The following is a 19580-nucleotide window of genomic DNA, read 5'->3' as shown; positions in this document are numbered from 1 at the left end:
TGTATCTCTGTGTCACCTCCTCACTGTCATTATTATTGTTATTTACCCCCCTCATCTACTTCTGTTTTATACCAACCCCCAACTGTACAGTAGCACCCCCCCTCTCTAATATTATACACCTCCTCTGTATAGAAATGTGTAAGTGCTTAATTCCAGGGTCACTTCCAGGTCAGTCCCTCCCACGAGGAGCCAATGGGAATGTGGGAGGAAGCGAGTGACACAGGGATGAAGGGGAAGAAGAAGAAGAAGGATAAAAATGAGGAGGAGGAGGAGCGGGGGAAGAAGGAGAGAATGGTGAATCTGACACTGGAGATGATCTATCTGCTGACTGGAGAGGTGAGGGGCACTGTGACTGGCACACTGACAAGAGACTGTCTGTCTGTACAAAGGGGGTCTCTCTGCAGCTCAAACACCATTCTCTCTTCCTTTCAATATTTAGCACTACATCCCTAGGAAGAAGTCAGATGATGGGGGGGCCCTGCATGCCCCTGGCTCCGTCATACAGAAGGAAAATAACAAGAATGACAAGAAGATCCTGGAACTCATGTCCAACATCATCCAGCTGCTGACTGGAGAGGTGGGTACAGCGGCCCCTTATTGTTTAGTAACAGTGGATGATAATCCCTTTCTCTGGCTGGGGGATGACTGGAACATTGTGTGTGACAGGTTGCCATAAGGACTCATCATGTTTCCATCTATTTTTCCTTGGACGAGTGGGACTATATAAAAGGAAACAAGGACCTTTATGAGGAAGGAATGAAGGAGGAGCCACAGCAGCTCCACCCACTAGGTAAGTAATGGGTTCTCTCTATCATATACAGAGCATGGAATCTATGAATGAAGTTTCCTTTTAAGAGACATGGAAAATGTAAACTTGGGCATCTATTTTGACCCAGTTAATAATCATCAGGCACCAAGCTATCCTACTGATTTAAAAAGAAAAATGCGTTATTAAGGGAGACATATTGTGTGAACATCAAGAATGAGGCAGTGATCATACTATACTATTTTACATATAGACAAAATGAGCTGAAAAATTTGAAATTTTAGGTTTATTTATTGAATATTTCTGCAAAACCCCTGCTGTTCCTGCTGCCTCTTTTCCCAGGCTATGCAGGGGAGCTGGCGGCACTCAGCTCACTGCACTGTAGGACAGGAACCAATCAGCAGCTAGCAGGACCTGATAGGGAACTGAAGCCTGTCTGTGCTTGTGTGACTGCAGGGCTGTGATTGGCTGTCCCCCTCCTACTGTGCTTCTGGCAGGGACCGTTAGGACACACCCACCCCTCATTTGAGACCTGGACAGGGGCCATAGCAAATCTATAGGGAGCGCCAATAAAGGGGTCATTTTAAAGATTTTATTTTTTAACTTTTAACCTTGACTCCTTTATGTAAAAGTCATTTTACATAAAGGAGTCAAGATGAACAGGCAGATATATATCTCTGATCAAATATAAATAATTGTCTCTATTCTTCTCTTTAGCAGCCTGTGAATATAAAGATGAGAACAATGTTACAGCACATACTGAGGCAACATTAGGCTGTAATAATGATGGAAATTTCACTGAAATGTCTCCAGTGGAACAGCCTCCACCAGCCAATGGGATTAAAGAGGAAGTGGCTTCATGTGAAGTGGGAAACCAATCAGATTGCAGCATTAATAAATGTACAGAACAGATACAGGGGACAGATACACCTACTCCTATCATGGGATACAGAATGAATAACAACTTGTTAGAGAATTATATATCAAATGCTATCAAAGAGGAAACTGCTTCATGGGAAGAGGGAAACCAATCAGATTGCAGCATTAATCCAATTACAGAACAGATACAGGGAACAGACACACCTGCTCCTATCATGAGATGCAGCCTGTTCAGAATCCCATGTAATAAATCTGATGAAAGTGCAGATACATCCCCATATAAATCTCACATAACAAAAAAAACATTACATAAAAAAAACAGCTGCGTTGTAAGTCATAAAATAACCCCCATAGGAGAGAAACCAGTTTCTACTTCTGAATGTGGGAAATATTTTATGAAATCATCAGAACTTTCTGTCCATCAGAGAACTCACACGGGAGAGAAACCATTTCCTTGTTCTGAATGCGGGAAATGTTTTATAAATCAATCGACGCTTGCACGTCATTACAGAACCCACACGGGGGAGAAACCATATCCTTGTTCAGAATGTGGGAAGTGTTTTGCCTCGTCAACATATCTCCGTGACCATCGGAGAATCCACACAGGAGAGAAGCTTTCCTCCTGCTCAGAATGTGGGAAATATTTTTTAAATTGTTGGTCACTTGCCCGTCATCACAGAACCCACACAGGAGAGAAACCCTATTCTTGTTCTGAGTGTGGGAAATGTTTTGCCATTTCATCAGACCTTGCTGGCCACCGAAGACGAACCCACACAAAGGAGAAACCTTATTCCTGTTCTGAATGTGGGAAATGTTTTACGAGCACGGCCGACCTTACTGTCCATCTGAGAATTCACACCGAAGTGAAAATGTTTTCCTGTTCTGAATGTGGGAAATTATTTTCAAACCGACGTAGCCTCAGTCGCCATCACAAAACCCACACAGGAGAGAAACCATTCGTTTGCTCGGAGTGTGGGAAATGCTTTGCCAATACTACACACTATACTCTCCATCAACGAACCCACACCGGAGAGAAACCATTCTGTTGTTCTGAATGTGGGAAATGTTTTAGCCATCAATCAAGCCTTATTGCACATCAAAGAACCCACACAGGAGAGAAACCATATTCTTGTTCTGAGTGTGGGAAATGTTATGCCTCTTCATCACATCTTACTGTTCATCGGAGAACTCACACAGGGGAGAAACCTTATTCCTGCTCTGAATGTGGCAAATGTTTTGTCAGCTCATCAGCACTTGGAGTCCATCGACGACAAACTCATATTGGGTAGAACCCTTATTTTGTTTCACTAATTCAGTGATGAGGGTCATTTTTCGGCAAGTTTAGCCTGTAAAATGACACCCATAGACTCACAAATTTTCGGCAATGCGAAACGGTTCAGATTCGCCCGTCACTATTAATTTATCAAAACGAACTTGCCATTGGAGAGAAACAGGGGAGACACCTTTTCCCTGTTCTGAATGTAGAAAAGTGTTTTAACAACAGCATAACCTCAATCACCATCACAGAATCCACCAAGAACATAAACTTTTTTTCTTGTTCTGAATGTGGGAAATGTTTTGCACATAACCGCAGTCTAAATGTACAACTTTGAAATTCAAACCGGGGGGATCCATAAGCTTGTCCTCAATGTGTGAAATGTTTTGCAAACATCGATTATATCTAGGGTTGGGCACATTTTTTCACCTTCTTTTGCTGTGGAAATGACGCCCATAGACTTGTAGGGCGGTGTGCGACAAAAAAAAAAAAGATGTGCGCGACAATTTTTTTGAAGCCCATAGACTTGGGTTGGAATGGGCGTCGGCGACAATTCTCTGGCGGCAAATTTTTGACGAATCGGGTCATCCATCCCTAATTGTATCCTATTTATTTTAAAAACATATTTTGCCGTTTAATGAGACCTTAGTGTCCATTGACAAAGAACCCACACATTATTTTTTAACACCATCTTTTTGTTTTGAATGTGGGAAATGTTTTACAAATCAGGTATCAATCAAGTAAAAGATTATTAATAACATAAAGGAGACATATATTGTGTGAAAAACAAATATGCGCCAGTGCATTGTACTTTTTTTTTGTGTCTCCCCTATTTTCCAAAAGAGTGGTTGTGTAAAATTGCTAAATTATGAGTGTGCTTGAGTGCTGTAAGTGTTCAAACCCTGACTTATTGTGCATAATAGTATGAATTTGTAAGTGTACATGTAAGTTTGTGTGTGACACTTGGGACAGGACAGCAGGTAGGACATACTGGAAGGCCATGGAATCTGGATCCAGGTTTGATGGTGCACAAACCTTTTGGGAGGGGGCAGCTCAGTGTGGTTGAGAAAGGCTGGAAAGAATCCCACATGTTATTTCCACATATCGGCTGCTGTTCTGGGCCCCTGGGGTGATCACGTCCTAGGGGGAAATTCTTGCCCCACACTGCTTGTTGCCTAGCAGCAGGAACAGTGAGAAAAATGCTGGAATTGGTTTCTCCAGAAGAGTAAAATCCAATGACATGGCCAACGCTTAGTGAGTTTCACTCATTTTCTGTATTGTGCTCATCTATATTCTCACTTCCCTGTGTTCTTTGGTCCATGTCCCAAGTGCTGTATTGTCCCCCAGGGTAAAATCTCTCCTTGTGTTCTCTCTTCTACATCTAAACTGGGGGTTTCTCTCTCCACTATATTTAAAAATGTGTTTGCCAGATGCTTTAATTCTTCTTTTTATCAGCCTGTGAACATAAAGATGAGAGCAATGTTATGTTGTACTAATGACCGAAATCTCTCCAGAGGATCAGCCCCCACCAACAAATGCCATCAATGAGGAAGCAGCTTCACTGAAAGAGGAAACCAATCAGATTGCAGCATTAATCCTCTTAAAGAACAGATACAGGGAACATATGCACCTACTCCTATCATGGGATGTGGCCTGGTTAACAGCCTCTTAAAAATTAAGTGTAAAAAATATGATGAAAATGCTGATACATCTCCACATATATCCAAAACGGGCAGCACATTACAAATTCAGAAGACAAGAGGGCAGTTGAGGTCACAATCCGGGTCAACAAACAATAGCACAGAAAAGAATTGTGGTCAGAAACAGGCAAATATCAGGACAGGCAGCTTAAAGGGATACTGTCATGGGAAAAAAAATTTTTTTCCAAAATGAATCAGTTAATAGTGCTGCTCCAGCAGAATTCTGCACTGAAATCCATTTCTCAAAAGAGCAAACAGATTTTTTTATATTCAATTTTGAAATCTGACATGGGGTAGACATATTGTCAGTTTCCCAGCTGCCCCCAGTCATGTGACTTGTGCTCTGATAAACTTCAATCACTCTTTACTGCTGTACTGCAAGTTGGACTGATATCACCCCCTCCCTTTTCCCCCCCAGCAGCCAAACAAAATAACAATGGGAAGGTAACCAGATAACAGCTCCCTAACACAAGATAACAGCTGCCTGGTAGATCTAAGAACAACACTCAATAGTAAAAACCAATGTCCCACTGAGACACATTCAGTTACATTGAGAAGGAAAAACAGCAGCCTGCCAGAAAGCATTTCTCTCCTAAAGTGCAGGCACAAGTCACATGACTGGGGGCAGCTGGGAAATTTACAAAATGTCTAGCCCCATGTCAGATTTCAAAATTGAATATAAAAAAATCTGTTTGCTCTTTTGAGAAATGGATTTCAGTGCAGAATTCTGCTGGAGCAGCACTATTAACTGATTCATTTTGAAGAAAATTTTTTTTTCCCATGACAGTATCCCTTTAAATGCCCAGAGTATGATAAATCTTGAAAATGTAATTCCAATTTTTTTAAAAAATATAACATATAATATAAAATAATAGGGAATAACTCCCTAGTCAAATTTGACTGTTTTGAATCTCGAAAATGTAATTCAAATGTTTTTAAAAATATAATAATATATTATATAATATAAAAAAAGGGAATAACTCCCTAGTCAAATTTGACAATTTTGACCATAAAAAAAAAAATCAAATATTCTAATTTTAAATTCGACCCTTGATAAATCTGTCCCTACATTGAAGATTGGGAATAGCACAGAGGACAAGAGAGAGGAAGAGCAACATCCCACAAACTGTATGCTGAAAGTCCTGGAACTTTATGGTCTAAATGCTGCAAGAGCTGGAAATCTTTCATTTGTGTACACTAATCTGTGTGTTTTGAAGCAGGACTGCTAATATTTCAAGTGTTCTGAACCTGATTATTTTCTTTGTAATAAAAGCCAGATGAAAGATGGCAATTGACTCAAGTTTGTTCTGTAAAACTGTGCCAAGAGCTGTGGTCCCAGCTAACCTGAGCCTTACAGAGGGGAATTTGTGGCCCAGACCCCCCCAGTTTGACACTGACATTTCTCAAAATAGTCTTTTGCTAATAAAGTCTGTTTTTTATATTTGTCTGGTTGTTGTTCTTTTTTTTGTTCTTCACCAGGTATGTAACTGTTACTGTACTTTTGTCTTCATTTAGATTATTTTCCCACCAAGACTTTATTAAGGATTTGTAATGGACGAATAATGGACAATCACGTATTATTCCCACCCTTGTTTTGTGTGTCTTACAAAAAGTCTGCCTGAACCCCCCAAAACCATATAATTTTGGAAAATACACATTCTCCCAAATTCAAAATGGGTATATATGTCTGTCACATCACATTGCCACGAGAAGACGTGGACATAGAGCAGGACTCACACAATTCCTTCAGGGGAAGCAGCTCTTTATTGTAGCATAGAAACTTCAATATCACAGGTTTTCCTCAGAGTTCTGCTTGTGGATAATGACAGGGTTGGGCATTGCTATTCTGGTTAGTGGGTAAGTGGGTTGAGCTGTGATGGCTTACAGCTGGGTAGTCTCTGGGTTCTTCCATGTCTGTAAAAAGATGATCAAATTGGAAGTCTTAGCTGCCACCTTTGCTCCCCAGAAAGGGAACAGCCCCTGTCATAAATGCAGAGCAGGGTTTGATTCTTTCTACCAACCACAAAGGCAGCTTTCAATAGGGGCCAATCACATGATAAGGCAGACGGGCCATTTTAGGGACCAATCTGACCATATATAGTAATGATGCCAATCACAGGTTGGGCCAATAGGGTGCCATTTAGCAAGCATGCCCAGTTGAGTCTGAATGTAGGATCCAGAGAGTACAGAGGGTCTTGGGGTAATCTATGTGCATTGAGTTACAGAGGGTTCTGGTTTGTTTGCCCCCACGGTCGGGATCACTTAACAAAGAATGCGGGTCTGGCTGTACAACAAATCCACATAGGGAAAGGAGCAAAGTTATCCTACACATACCATTTGTTGAAGTGGTTAGGAGCTACTAAGCAATAACATTATAGTTGACAATTTTTTCCTTCAGATTAATTTTTTCTCACAACTTCTCCCCCAACAGCCTCACTAGCCAATTCCCATAAAATAAAATTGTAGAGAAAAAAAAAAGTATTTTAGAGTCCTGGATGGAATCTGTCCAAAAGCCCCAGTGTTCTCTCCTCCCTCCCACACAGTCCTTATGACTATGAAGATTTTCATTCATCCAGGTCATGGTATATCTAGTATAGGTCAATCTAAAAACAACTGGACTTGCTGAGTAATCAATGAAGACGTTTCACTACTCATCCGAGCAGCTTCTTCAGTACAACTGACTGGTGTGGGAAATTCACGGCATATAAACTCTTCCACTAATCCAATCACAATGGCACATTGTAACTCTTTTTTTTTTTTAGATTGACCTATACTAGACACACAGTCCTTAGTTATAGTCAATGAGAAAGAATCCAGTTTGCATCTGTCGGAATAACACTATTCCCTTACGTCCCATACGGCAGCAACCGTGAGATTTATCTCGCTCCTTGGTAGGACAAGTGGCCAATCACAATTTAACTAACCTCACCTATAATTAGTTAACTCCCCCTCCTCACCAGTGTTTTCTTGTCCTACCTGCAGTAGGTAAGTGGTTTTCAGTACATGATGTTATTTCTTTTCTCTTTTCAGGCAGCCAGAAGAGCACTATGGCTTAGAACATGGCCAGCTGATCTTACATCTAAAAACAGCCTTTGTTCCATGGGATTTGAACCTGGGTGGTTGTTCAGTTCAGAACTTGACAGGCTTATTATATCCATTTCGGGCTCTAAGGGAGGCAAACATCTTCCTCAAGAAACAATGAAACCGAGAAATTAATTTCAAGGAGATATTCTCCTAAAAGAGAATCTAGCTTTCAGAGACCAAGAGCAATACTGAGTGCCTTTCATCCATTCAGGAATACCCCCTTAGGGAAGAATGAAAGAGTAAGTGAGGGACAATCAGCCCAGAGGAAGAAGATTACCATCTGACGCCAGGTTCTCCGTGCCGGTGGGAGGGAGACTAACCTATTTTCTTCCCGAATGGGAAGAAATAGTCGTAGAACCATGGATACTGCAGCTCATTGCAGAAGGATATCAAATAGAATTTAAATCCATACCTCCTTCAAGAGTGGTAATTACTACTTTAACAGATCTCAAAAAGCAAAAGGCATTAGAACAGGTCATCTCAGAATTAATTGCAGCAAGGGTTCTGGAACCTGTACCTACTTCAGAAATTGGTCCAGGAACCTACTCAAGGGTTTTTCTATTCCCGAAGCCAGGTGGGAAATTACGAACCATAATAGAGGTAAGGTTTGTCAACCAGTTTATTCACAAAAGGTACTTTCGCATGGAGACCATCAGGTCAGTCATAAACATCTTAGATCAAGGAGATTATATGGCTTCGTTGGACTTAAAAGATGCTTACCTCCATGTGCCCCTGTTCAAAGCTCACAGGAAGCTTTTGCGAATAGTAATTTACATCGGAGGTGCTCTACACCATTACCAGTTTACAGTTTTGCCTTTTGGGATAACCACTGCTCCTCGAATATTTACGAAGATAGTAGCAGTTGTAGTGGCAGTGCTACGGAAACAGGGAATTTCAGTGATTCCATACCTAGATGACTGCTTGATTATGGCAATCTCAGAGTCTCTTCTAAAGAAGCACCTAGACAGAACTGTTCAGCTTCTACAAAGACTAGGCTGGTTGGTGAATTGGGAAAAGTCTCTGCTAACCCCAGCAAGATCCATTCAATTTCTGGGGTTCATCAGAGTCAATACATCAGAGATGAAGGTTTTTCTCCCCAGGAACAAGATAAATCTCATTCTAACAGAAGTTCAACAGATTATTTTTCACAATACTTCTTCTCTTCAAGACCTAATGAAGTTTCTGGGGTTAATGACATCAGCGATAGATGCAGTACCTTGGACCAGATTTCATATGAGACCACTTCAAGGAGAAATCCTGTTGAGATGGGACAAAAAGCTGTCCTCCTTGGATACAGAGATCATCATTACCAGGGAGACCAAGATACAACTAGAGTGGTGGCTTCAGAGGAACAAGCTATCACAGGGTCTCTCTTTTCGACAGACAGACTGGTTAGTACTAATGACCAATGCATCCCAAACAGGGTGGGGAGCCCATTGGGGACAACACACAGCCCAAGGTATTTGGAACTGAATGGAAGTCTCCATGTCTTCGAATTTCAGGGAGTTGAGGGCAGCCTACAATGCAATCTCAGTCTTTCAGGATAGATTGAGAGGAAAAGATCTGAGAATCAAGTTAGACAATGCCACGACATGGCATATATCAACAAACAGGGGGGAACCAGATCCGGAGTGCTGAACAACGAAGTTTCAAAGATCCTCTCTTGGGCAGAGATGAATGTTCCCAAAATTTCAGCAGTCCATATAAGAGGGGAGGACAATATCCTGGCAGATCAGCTCAGCAGTAAGATTCTGAGGCCAGGGGAATGGATGCTGGATCAGAATATTTTCCAGGAAATTTCTCATTGTTGGGGTCACCCTTGTATAGATCTGATGGCAACCAGATGGAATCAGAGGGTAGACAGATTCTGTTCTCTGAACAGACAGGATCGTTCGAATTGGACGCTATAATCCCATTCATTCAGATGGGATTTTCCCCTAGTTTACATTTTTCCCCCTCTGCCGATGATCCCAAGAGTCTTGCAGAAGATCAGACAAGAACAGGTGAATGCTATCCTTATAGCACCATTTTGGCCCAGGAGGAGCTGGTTCTCCCTTCTAATGAGAATGTCCAGGAACGACTATGGGATACTTCCCCAGATTCCCTCACTTCTGATGCAGGGGGTCCTATGGTGCTAGAATCTGCAACTACTTCAGGTGACTCCTTGGAGACTGACAGGTCCATACTAGAAGTCCAGGGTCTTCTGAGGTGATTAACATCCTGATTCAGTCCAGAAAAAGATCTACAAATTAGATCGAATTTGGAAGATCTTTCAAAAATGGGTTGCTAAACATGACTTTCGGAATGAATTATCTTCCACCAATACACTCCTTAAAATTAAATCCAGGAGGGGTTTGACAAGGGGATGGCAGTAAATACACTCAAGGTCTTCACCCAAGGTCTTCACTAGAGATGTCGCGAACTGTTCGCCGGCGAACTTGTTCGCGCGAACATCGGGTGTTCGCGCTCGCCGGAAGTTCGCGAACGTCGCGCGACGTTCGCCATTTTGGGTTCGCCATTGTTGGCGCTTTTTTTTGCCCTCTCACCCCAGACCAGCAGGTACATGGCAGCCAATCAGGAAGCTCTCCCCTGGACCACTCCCCTTCCCTATAAAAACCGAAGCCCTGCAGCGTTTTTTCACTCTGCCTGTGTGTGCTGAAGAGATAGTGTAGGGAGAGAGCTGCTGCCTGTTAGTGATTTCAGGGACAGTTGAAAGTTTGCTGGCTAGTAATCGTTTTGATACTGCTCTGTTATTGGAGGGACAGAAGTCTGCAGGGGTTTGAGGGACATTTAAGCTTAGGTAGCTTTGCTGGCTAGTAATCTACCTTCTACTGCAGTGCTCTGTATGTAGCTGCAGTGGGCAGCTGTCCTGCTTCTGATCTCATCTGCTGACTGCTGCAATAACAGTAGTCCTTGTAAGGACTGCTTTTATTTATTTTTTTGTTGTTTTACTACTACTACTACTACTACTATAAGAGCCCAGTGCTATTAGTCTAGCAGTGTTGGGGAGTGGGACTGGTGTGCTAATCTGCTGCTCCTAGTAGTTCAGCAGCACCAACTTTAATTTTTTTTTTTTAATATTCATTTTTTTTTATTTTACTTTTTTTTATTTTACTACCGCTGTAGTAGTGTATAAGTTGACCTTTTAGGCATTATTTGCCCTGTAGGCATTTTTTGCCCAGTGTGTTATTCAACCAACTGCCATCTAGCTGTGTGACCTTGTTCACATTCTGTCTAAATATCCATAATATTACCGTCTCCAGAAAAAACACCGGAGTGACTTTTTTCAAGCAGCCATAATATATTTTACGTAATCCGTATCCATCGCTGTAGTAGTGTATAAGTTGACCTTTTAGGCATTATTTGCCCTGTAGGCATTTTTTGCCCAGTGTGTTATTCAACCAACTGCCATCTAGCTGTGTGACCTTGTTCACATTCTGTCTAAATATCCATAATATTACCGTCTCCAGAAAAAACACCGGAGTGACTTTTTTCAAGCAGCCATAATATATTTTACGTAATATGTATCCATCGCTGTAGTAGTGTATAAGTTGACCTTGTAGGCATTGTTTGCCCAGTTTTTTTGGCCGCAGCCACTGAAGCACAGAGGCCAGAAAAAATATGCCATATAAATGCTGAAAATAGTCATTTTTTGCCATACGTTGACTCAACGTATATGGCAAAAAATGACTATTTTCAGCATTTATATGGCATATTTTTTCTGGCAACTGTGCTTCAGTGGCTGCGACCAAAAAAACTGGGCAAACAATGCCTACAAGGTCAACGTATGGCAAAAAATGACTATTTTCAGCATTTATATGGCATATTTTTTCTGGCAACTGTGCTTCAGTGGCTGCGTCCAAAAAAACTGGGCAAACAATGTCTACAAGGTCAACGTATGGCGAAAAATTACTATTTTCAGCATTTATATGGCATATTTTTTCTGGCAACTGTGCTTCAGTGGCTGCGTCCAAAAAAACTGGGCAAACAATGCCTACAAGGTCAACGTATGGCAGTTGTTTAAAGAGAACAGTAGATTACTAGCCAGCAAAGCTACCTAAGCTAAAATGTCCCTCAAATCCCTGCAGACTTCTGTCCCTCCAATACAGAGCAGTATCAAGCAGATTACTAGCCAGCAAACTTACTATCATCTGTCCCTGAAATCACTAACAGCTCTCCCCCTACACTATCTCTTCCAAGCACACACAGGCAGATTTTCAGATACATTTTTGCCCTTGATCCCCCTCTGGCATGCCACTGTCCAGGTCGTTGCACCCTTTAAACAACTTTAAAATCATTTTTCTGGCCAGAAATGTCTTTTCTAGATGTTAAAGTTCGCCTTCCCATTGAAGTCTATGGGGTTCGCGAACCGTTCGCGAACCGCTCGCATTTTTGCGCAAGTTCGCGAATATGTTCGCGAACTTTTTTTCCGACGTTCGCTACATCCCTAGTCTTCACCCACTGAAGACAGTGGGTGAAGACACCCACTGTCTTCATTGGCCCACATTAAGAGATATTTCAAGGACGGCCCAGACAGCTTCAACCTTTTCCTACGTGGGATTTATTGATGGTGTTAGAAAAGTTGTCCGGAAATCCATTTGAGCCCTGGAAGAATGCTCCCTAAAATGTCTTTCTTTCAAGACTTTATTCCTGTTAGCTATTACATCAGCTAAGAGAATTGGAGAATTGCAGTCTTTATCCGTCAAGGAACCTTACCTGGTGTTTTTACCAGACCGAGTAATCCTGAGACCTCACTAAGGAGTTTAAAGTGTGAGGATCTGTCTCATTCTCTGGAAAGAACAAAGGTAGAAAGGCATCCAAACCTACCATTTCTAGATGGATTAAGGAGACAATTCAGATGGAGTATATTAAAGCTGGTCGCATGCCTCCCTTCAGGATCAGAAGCCATTCCACCAGAAACATCTCCACATTGTGGGCAGAAGTAGCAGGGGTGTCTATGGACAATATCTGCAGATCAGCCACTTGGAGTACCCCGAATACATTCATTTAGCACTACAGAGTGGACATCTTAGCCTCTCAGGAAGCTTCCTTTGGTAGGATAGTTCTCCAGAAGGCGGTGTAACTGGATCCCACCCTTATCTTGCTAACTCTCACGGTTGCTGCCTGTCACGACCGGCACCCGAATACCAGAACAAATGCCAAGCACCCTGGTTTCGGCTCGGCTTCACCAGTAGTGTGACCACCGTTGGGCTTCGGGAGGAGCCCTCAGCTTACTTGGGTGGGTGCCGCCTGGACTTAACGAGGGGTGCAAGGCAAGATGTTCTGGCTGGCGAAGGGGCATGGCTGTTAGCAGAGTCTTTTGGGCCGAAGGTCACGGTACAAAAGGAGCAGGCAAGAGAATCGTCAGACAGGCTGGGTCGAGGCAGGCGGATATCAGAATCGTCAGGCAGGCAAGGGTCAAATCGGGTTGTCAATCAAGGGGTTAAGCAGGAAGAGTTGTCGTAGGCAGGCAAGGGTCAGGATACAGAATGCAGAATAGTCAGGAACAGGCTGGGTCAAACACGGGTAATCAAACAGACTAGATTCAAAACAGATCAAACGCACAGGGCTCAGGAACCACAAGAAACAAGTTCTATCACGGGCACTGGCTGGGAAACTGAATGGGCCTTAAATAGGGCGTCAGAAACGTGCTGACGTGCCTGCACCTTTAAGGGGCGCGCAGGCACGCCGCGCGCGCCCTAGATTCCAAGATGGCGCCGGCGCCAGCGACGGCTCGAGGACCATGCCGCGGGCGTCCCCGCCGCATTGGTAAGACTCTTACACTGCCGTATGGTACGTAAGGGGATGAGTACATTTTATACTTACCGAAATTTACTTTTCCCTTAGTCCCTTCAGCAGCAAAAGTTGTCCCACCCTAATAAAATTCTTGCATTCTCTGTGTGTACTTTTTTGATGCGGGGTTAGTTAAATTGTGATTGGCAACTTGTCCTACCTTACAGGGAGAGAGATAAATCTCACGGTTGCTGCCGAAGGGACTAAGGGAAAAGTAAATTTTGGTAAGTATAAAATATACTCAATAAAGAAGGCAAACAGTTTGTGTGCAGTTTTTGTACCATATTCAGGTAACTTCAAGCAGTATGGGGCAAATACCTTTAGCTCTCCAGGGGTAACAGATCTGCAGAATTATGGAGCAGTATAGCAACGGAGCTGGGTCTAACTGGGACAATGTTTCTGGACATCCTTCATTAATCTCCCTGTCCTTGTGGGTTAAAATAAAAGGTATTTGTTTGCACAAGAAGAACATGAGGGTCCTAACATGCAAAATTGTAGAGGCAGACATTGCCTTTTATTCCCAATCAAACGGCCCAGATAGAATTCCCTTAAGTAATCCCAAATACATGATGCTGCCAAAGTGAGTCCCATAGCTATGAACCCCCTGCCACAGGCCTTTTTCCTGTAATTGTGGATCCCACCCAACCAGCTTAGGGGCCCCAACCAAATTTACCACCCAAAGGGGATCCTTGTGGAGCCTGTTGTTGGAGGGTACATTATCGGGTTCGGAGGTTCTGGAATAACTCCCCATCTCTGCTGGTGGGTTACTCCCTCCTTTATTTCCAGACATTGGTGAACCTTGAGTACTGCGTTTTTCTCTGCCATGTTCCTGGTTCTCTCCAGCAAGCAGCAACTCAGGTGGTGGAGGATCCTCATCTCTTCTCTCCTTGCAGGTTTGTTCCAGTTCTGGGATTCCAGGCTCCACAGCAATCCTGGGAACTTCTGGCATTCCAGACACAATAATATCTGCACATGTATATTCCATACTCGGTAGGACCTCCGCCAATTCTTCCAGCTTACAAACACTGAATTCTTTACGTCCATAGCTAATAGACCCCAGGCCTCACACAGAGTATGTTACTCTGTTACTATGTTATACTGTTCTTATGTTACTATATTACTTTTTGACTGTGTTATAATTGTACTCTGTTACTCTGTTACTATTTTACTCTGTTATTATGTTACTATGTTACTGTGTTACAATGTTACTGTGTTACTATGTTAGTATGTTAGTATGTTACCATATTACTCCGTTACTTATGTACTTATGTTACAATATTACTCTAGTATGTTACTATGTTACTATATTACTCTATTACTATGTTAATCTGTAATTAGGTTACTGTATTAGTATGTTACTCTGTTATGTTACTATGTTACCATGTTACTCTATTAGTATGTTACTCTGTTATTGTGTTACTATATTACTTTGTTACTGTTACTATATTACTCTGTTACTCTGTTACTATATTAGAATATCAAGGAGACAAAGTCCTATGTTTTTGGTTTTATTTGTCCAAAGTAATTCCTGAGTGATTGTGGTCATAAACTAGTCCCTTAGTGAATAGTTTGGCCAAAGAACCAAAGTAATTATATATGTATATATGTTATAGACTTAACTCTAAACATAGGAAGCAGTTGGCAGCTCAGGGAACAGCCAATCATCAGCTGGCAGATCCTGCGTTCCAAGCCTCTTCTTCAGCTACATTTCACCTACTTCCAGTTCCTGCGTTCCAAGCCTCTTCTTCAGCGACGTTTCACCTACTTCCAGTTCCTGCGTTCCAAGCCTCTATTGTCAGGACACAGATGAGAATTCTCACATTGCAGATACTGCCCTTTCCCTCTCACATAATCCCTTCAGAGGATGTTTACGTTTTGTTTAGAGTGGGAGAGTTTTCTCTAGTCCCTAACACGTTGGTTTGTCTCCGCCCACTCAGCTCTTGGCAAGTCAGGCTCGTGTAGAGTTACAGAAGCAGAGCAGCGAGAGAAACCGGTGAGTGAGGGACCGGCCTGGGAATTCTCCCGGTTTATTCACCCCCCCCCCTCCCACGTGCTGTGTCAGTCTGTTCCCCTCATTGTTCCCTTCATTTAACTCTACTGCCCCTGTAACCTCCCCCCCCATCTGTATCTCTGTGTCACCTCCTCACTGTCATTATTATTGTTATTTACCCCCCTCATCTACTTCTGTTTTATACCAACCCCCCAACTGTACAGTAGCTCCCCCCTGTTATAACACCCCCTCTGTTATATTATACACCCCCCTCTGTTATATTATACACCCCCCTCTGTTATATCATACCCCCCTCTGTTATATTATACACCCCCCTCTGTATATCATAACACCCCCTCTGTTATATCAATACACCCCTCTTGTTATATTATACACCCCCCTCTGTTATATCATACACCCCCCTCTGTTATATTATACACCCCTCTGTTATATTATACACCCCCTCTGTTATATTATACACCCCCCTCTGTTATATTATACACCCCCTCTGTTATATCATACACCCCCTCTGTTATATTATACACCCCCTCTGTTATATCATACACCCCCTCTGTTATATCATACACCCCCTCTGTTATATTTATAACACCTCCCCCTCTGTTATATCAATACACCCCCTCTGTTATATTATACACCCCCTCTGTTATAATCATATCATACACCCCTCTGTTATATTATACACCCCCCTCTGTTATATCATACACCCTCTGTTATTACCCCCCTCTGTTATATTATACACCCCCCTCTGTTATATTATACACCCCCTCTGTTATATTATACACCCCCCTCTGTTATATTATACACCCCCTCTGTTATATTATACACCCCCTCTGTTATATTATACACCCCCTCTGTTATATTATACACCCCTCTGTTATATATACACCCCCTCTGTTATATTATACACCCCCCTCTGTTATATCATACACCCCTCTGTTATATTATACACCCCCCTCTGTTATATTATACACCCCCCTCTGTTATATTATACACCCCCCTCTGTTATATTATACACCCCCCTCTGTTATATTATACACCCCCCTCTGTTATATTATACACCCCCCTCCTGTTATATTATACACCCCCCTCTGTTATATTATACACCCCCTTCTGTTATATTATACACCCCCCCCTCTGTTATATTATACACCCCCCTCTGTTATATTATACACCCCCCTCTGTTATATTATACACCCCCCTCTGTTATATTATACACCCCCCCTCTATTATATATACACCCCCCTCTGTTATATATAACACCCCCTCTGTTATATTATACACCCCCCTCTGTTTATTATACACCCCCCTCTGTTATATTATACACCCCCTCTGTTATATTATACACCCCCCTCTGTTATATTATAACCCCTCTGTTATTATACACCCCCCTCTGTTATATTATACACCCCCTCTGTTATATTATACACCCCCCTCTGTTATATTATACACCCCCCTCTGTTATATTATACACCCCCTCTGTTATATATACACCCCCCTCTGTTATATTATACACCCCCCCTGTTATATTATACACCCCCCTCTGTTATATTATACACCCCCTCTGTTATATTATACACCCCCTGTTATATTATACACCCCCCTCTGTTATATTATACACCCCCCTCCTGTTATATTATACACCCCCTCTGTTATATCCTACACCCCCCTCTGTTATATTATACACCCCCCTCTGTTATATTATACACCCCCTCTGTTATACACCCCTCTGTTATATTATACACCCCCTCCACCCCCCTCTATTATATTATACACCCCCCTCTGTTATATTATACACCCCCCTCTGTTATATTATACACCCCCCTCTGTATATTATACACCCCCTCTGTTATACACCCCCTCCTCTGTTATTATACACCCCCTCTGTTATATTATACACCCCCTCTGTTTATTATACACCCCCTCTGTTATATTATACACCCCCCCTCTGTTATATTATACACCCCCCTCTGTTATATTATACACCCCCTCTGTTATATTATACAACCCCCCTCTGTTATACACCCCCTCTGTTATATTATAACACCCCCCTCTGTTATATTATACACCCCCCTCTGTTATACACCCCCCTCTGTTATATTATACACCCCCTCTATTATATTATACCACCCCCTCTGTTATATTATACACCCCCCCTCTGTATATTATACACCCCCTCTGTTTACCCCCCCTGTTATACACCCCCTGTTATACACCCCCCTCTGTTAATATACACCCCCCTGTTATATCACCCCCTCTTTTATAATATACACCCCTCTGTTATATACACCCCCCTCTGTTATATTATACACCCCCTCTGTATATTATACACCCCCCCTCTGTTATATTATACACCCCCCTCTGTTTATAATTATACACCCCCCTCTGTTATATTATACACCCCCCCTCTGTTATATTATACACCCCTCTGTTATACACCCCCCTCTATTATATTATACACCCCCCCTCTGTTATATTACACCCCCCTCTATTATATTATAACCCCCCTCTATTATATTATACACCCCCTCTATTATATTATACACCCCCCTCTGTTTATACACCCCCCTCTGTTATATATACACCCCCTCTACCCCCTCTGTTATATATACACCCACCTCTGTTATTATACACCCCCCTCTGTTATATTATACACCCCCTCTGTTATACACCCCCCTCTGTTATACACCCCCCTCTATTATATTATACACCCCCTCTGTTATACACCCCCTCTGTTATACACCCCCTCTGTTATACACCCCCTCTGTTATATTATACACCCCCCTCTGTTATATTATACACCCCCCTCTGTTATATTATACACCCCCCTCTGTTATATATACACCCCCCTCTGTTATATTATACACCCCCCCTCTGTTATATTATACACCCCCCTCTGTTATATTATACACCCCCTCTGTTATACACCCCCCCTCTATTATATTATACACCTCCCCTCTGTTATATTATACACCCCCCTCTGTTATATTATACACCCCCTCTGTTATATTATACACCCCCCTCTGTTATATTATACACCCCCCTCTGTTATATTATACACCCCCCTCTGTTATATTATACACCCCCTCTGTTATATTATACACCCCCCCCTCTGTTATATTATACACCCCCCCCTCTGTTATATTATACACCCCCCCCTCTGTTATATTATACACCCCCCCTCTGTTATATTATACACCCCCCCCCTCTGTTATATTATACACCCCCCCTCTGTTATATTATACACCCCCCTCTGTTATATTATACACCCCCCCTGTTATACACCCCCCCTCTATTATATTATACACCTCCCCTCTGTTATATTATACACCCCCCTCTGTTATATTATACACCCCCTCTGTTATATTATACACCCCCCTCTGTTATATTATACACCCCCCTGTTATACACCCCCCCTCTATACAGAGTAGCACCCCCTCTCTATGCCCCTTACACTTGCTCCTACACCCCCCCCCCACGTCAGACAGTAAAGGAGATGCAGCTCCCCCACACCGTAAACCCCCCCAAACCCACCCAACCCTGTACCAATATGCTTCTATTCTTCTACTCTCCCTGTATGTTTTATTTCCTTCTATCATGTGATCATTGTTTTCTTCCTCTCTCTTTGTCACAACATCCCACAATTATAGGAATATAAGGGCCCCTGTAATTCTATTGGGGGATATTGCTGGGAATAATCCTGTATAGAAATGTGTAAGTGCTTAATTCCAGGGTCACTTCCAGCTCAGTCCCTCCCACGAGGAGCCAATGGGAATGTGGGAGGAAGCGAGTGACACAGGGATGAAGGGGAAGAAGAAGAAGAAGGATAAAAATGAGGAGGAGGAGGAGCGGGGGAAGAAGGAGAGAATGGTGAATCTGACACTGGAGATGATCTATCTGCTGACTGGAGAGGTGAGGGGCACTGTGACTGGCACACTGACAAGAGACTGTCTGTCTGTACAAAGGGGGTCTCTCTGCAGCTCAAACACCATTCTCTCTTCCTTTCAATATTTAGCACTACATCCCTAGGAAGAAGTCAGATGATGGGGGGGCCCTGCATGCCCCTGGCTCCGT

General features: G+C 42.6%; 3 protein-coding genes across 4 annotated transcripts in view; 2 read left to right on the top strand and 1 right to left on the bottom strand.

Moving 5' to 3' along the window:
* Positions 1-19580, top strand: part of XB5772961.L (Gastrula zinc finger protein XlCGF53.1 L homeolog) — a 579535-nt gene that overhangs the window by 341 nt on the left and 559614 nt on the right. The gene's annotated exons all lie outside the window — the stretch shown is intronic.
* LOC108704280 (oocyte zinc finger protein XlCOF7.1-like) overlaps positions 1-19580 on the bottom strand; it is a 137184-nt gene that overhangs the window by 14630 nt on the left and 102974 nt on the right. The window lies entirely within an intron of this gene.
* Positions 193-3409, top strand: znf782.S (zinc finger protein 782 S homeolog). The gene is made up of 4 exons (XM_018240644.2): positions 193-336; positions 440-577; positions 667-790; positions 1487-3409. Exons 1-4 carry the CDS (start codon positions 193-195, stop codon positions 2932-2934), a joined length of 1854 nt encoding a protein of 617 aa, XP_018096133.2. The 3' UTR covers positions 2935-3409.

Source organism: Xenopus laevis, chromosome 9_10S (genome assembly GCF_017654675.1).
Source record: "Xenopus laevis strain J_2021 chromosome 9_10S, Xenopus_laevis_v10.1, whole genome shotgun sequence".
NCBI classification, from domain to species: Eukaryota; Metazoa; Chordata; class Amphibia; order Anura; family Pipidae; genus Xenopus; species Xenopus laevis.
Note: the sequence above shows the minus strand (reverse complement) of the source record. Positions and strands in the feature narration are given on the sequence as shown.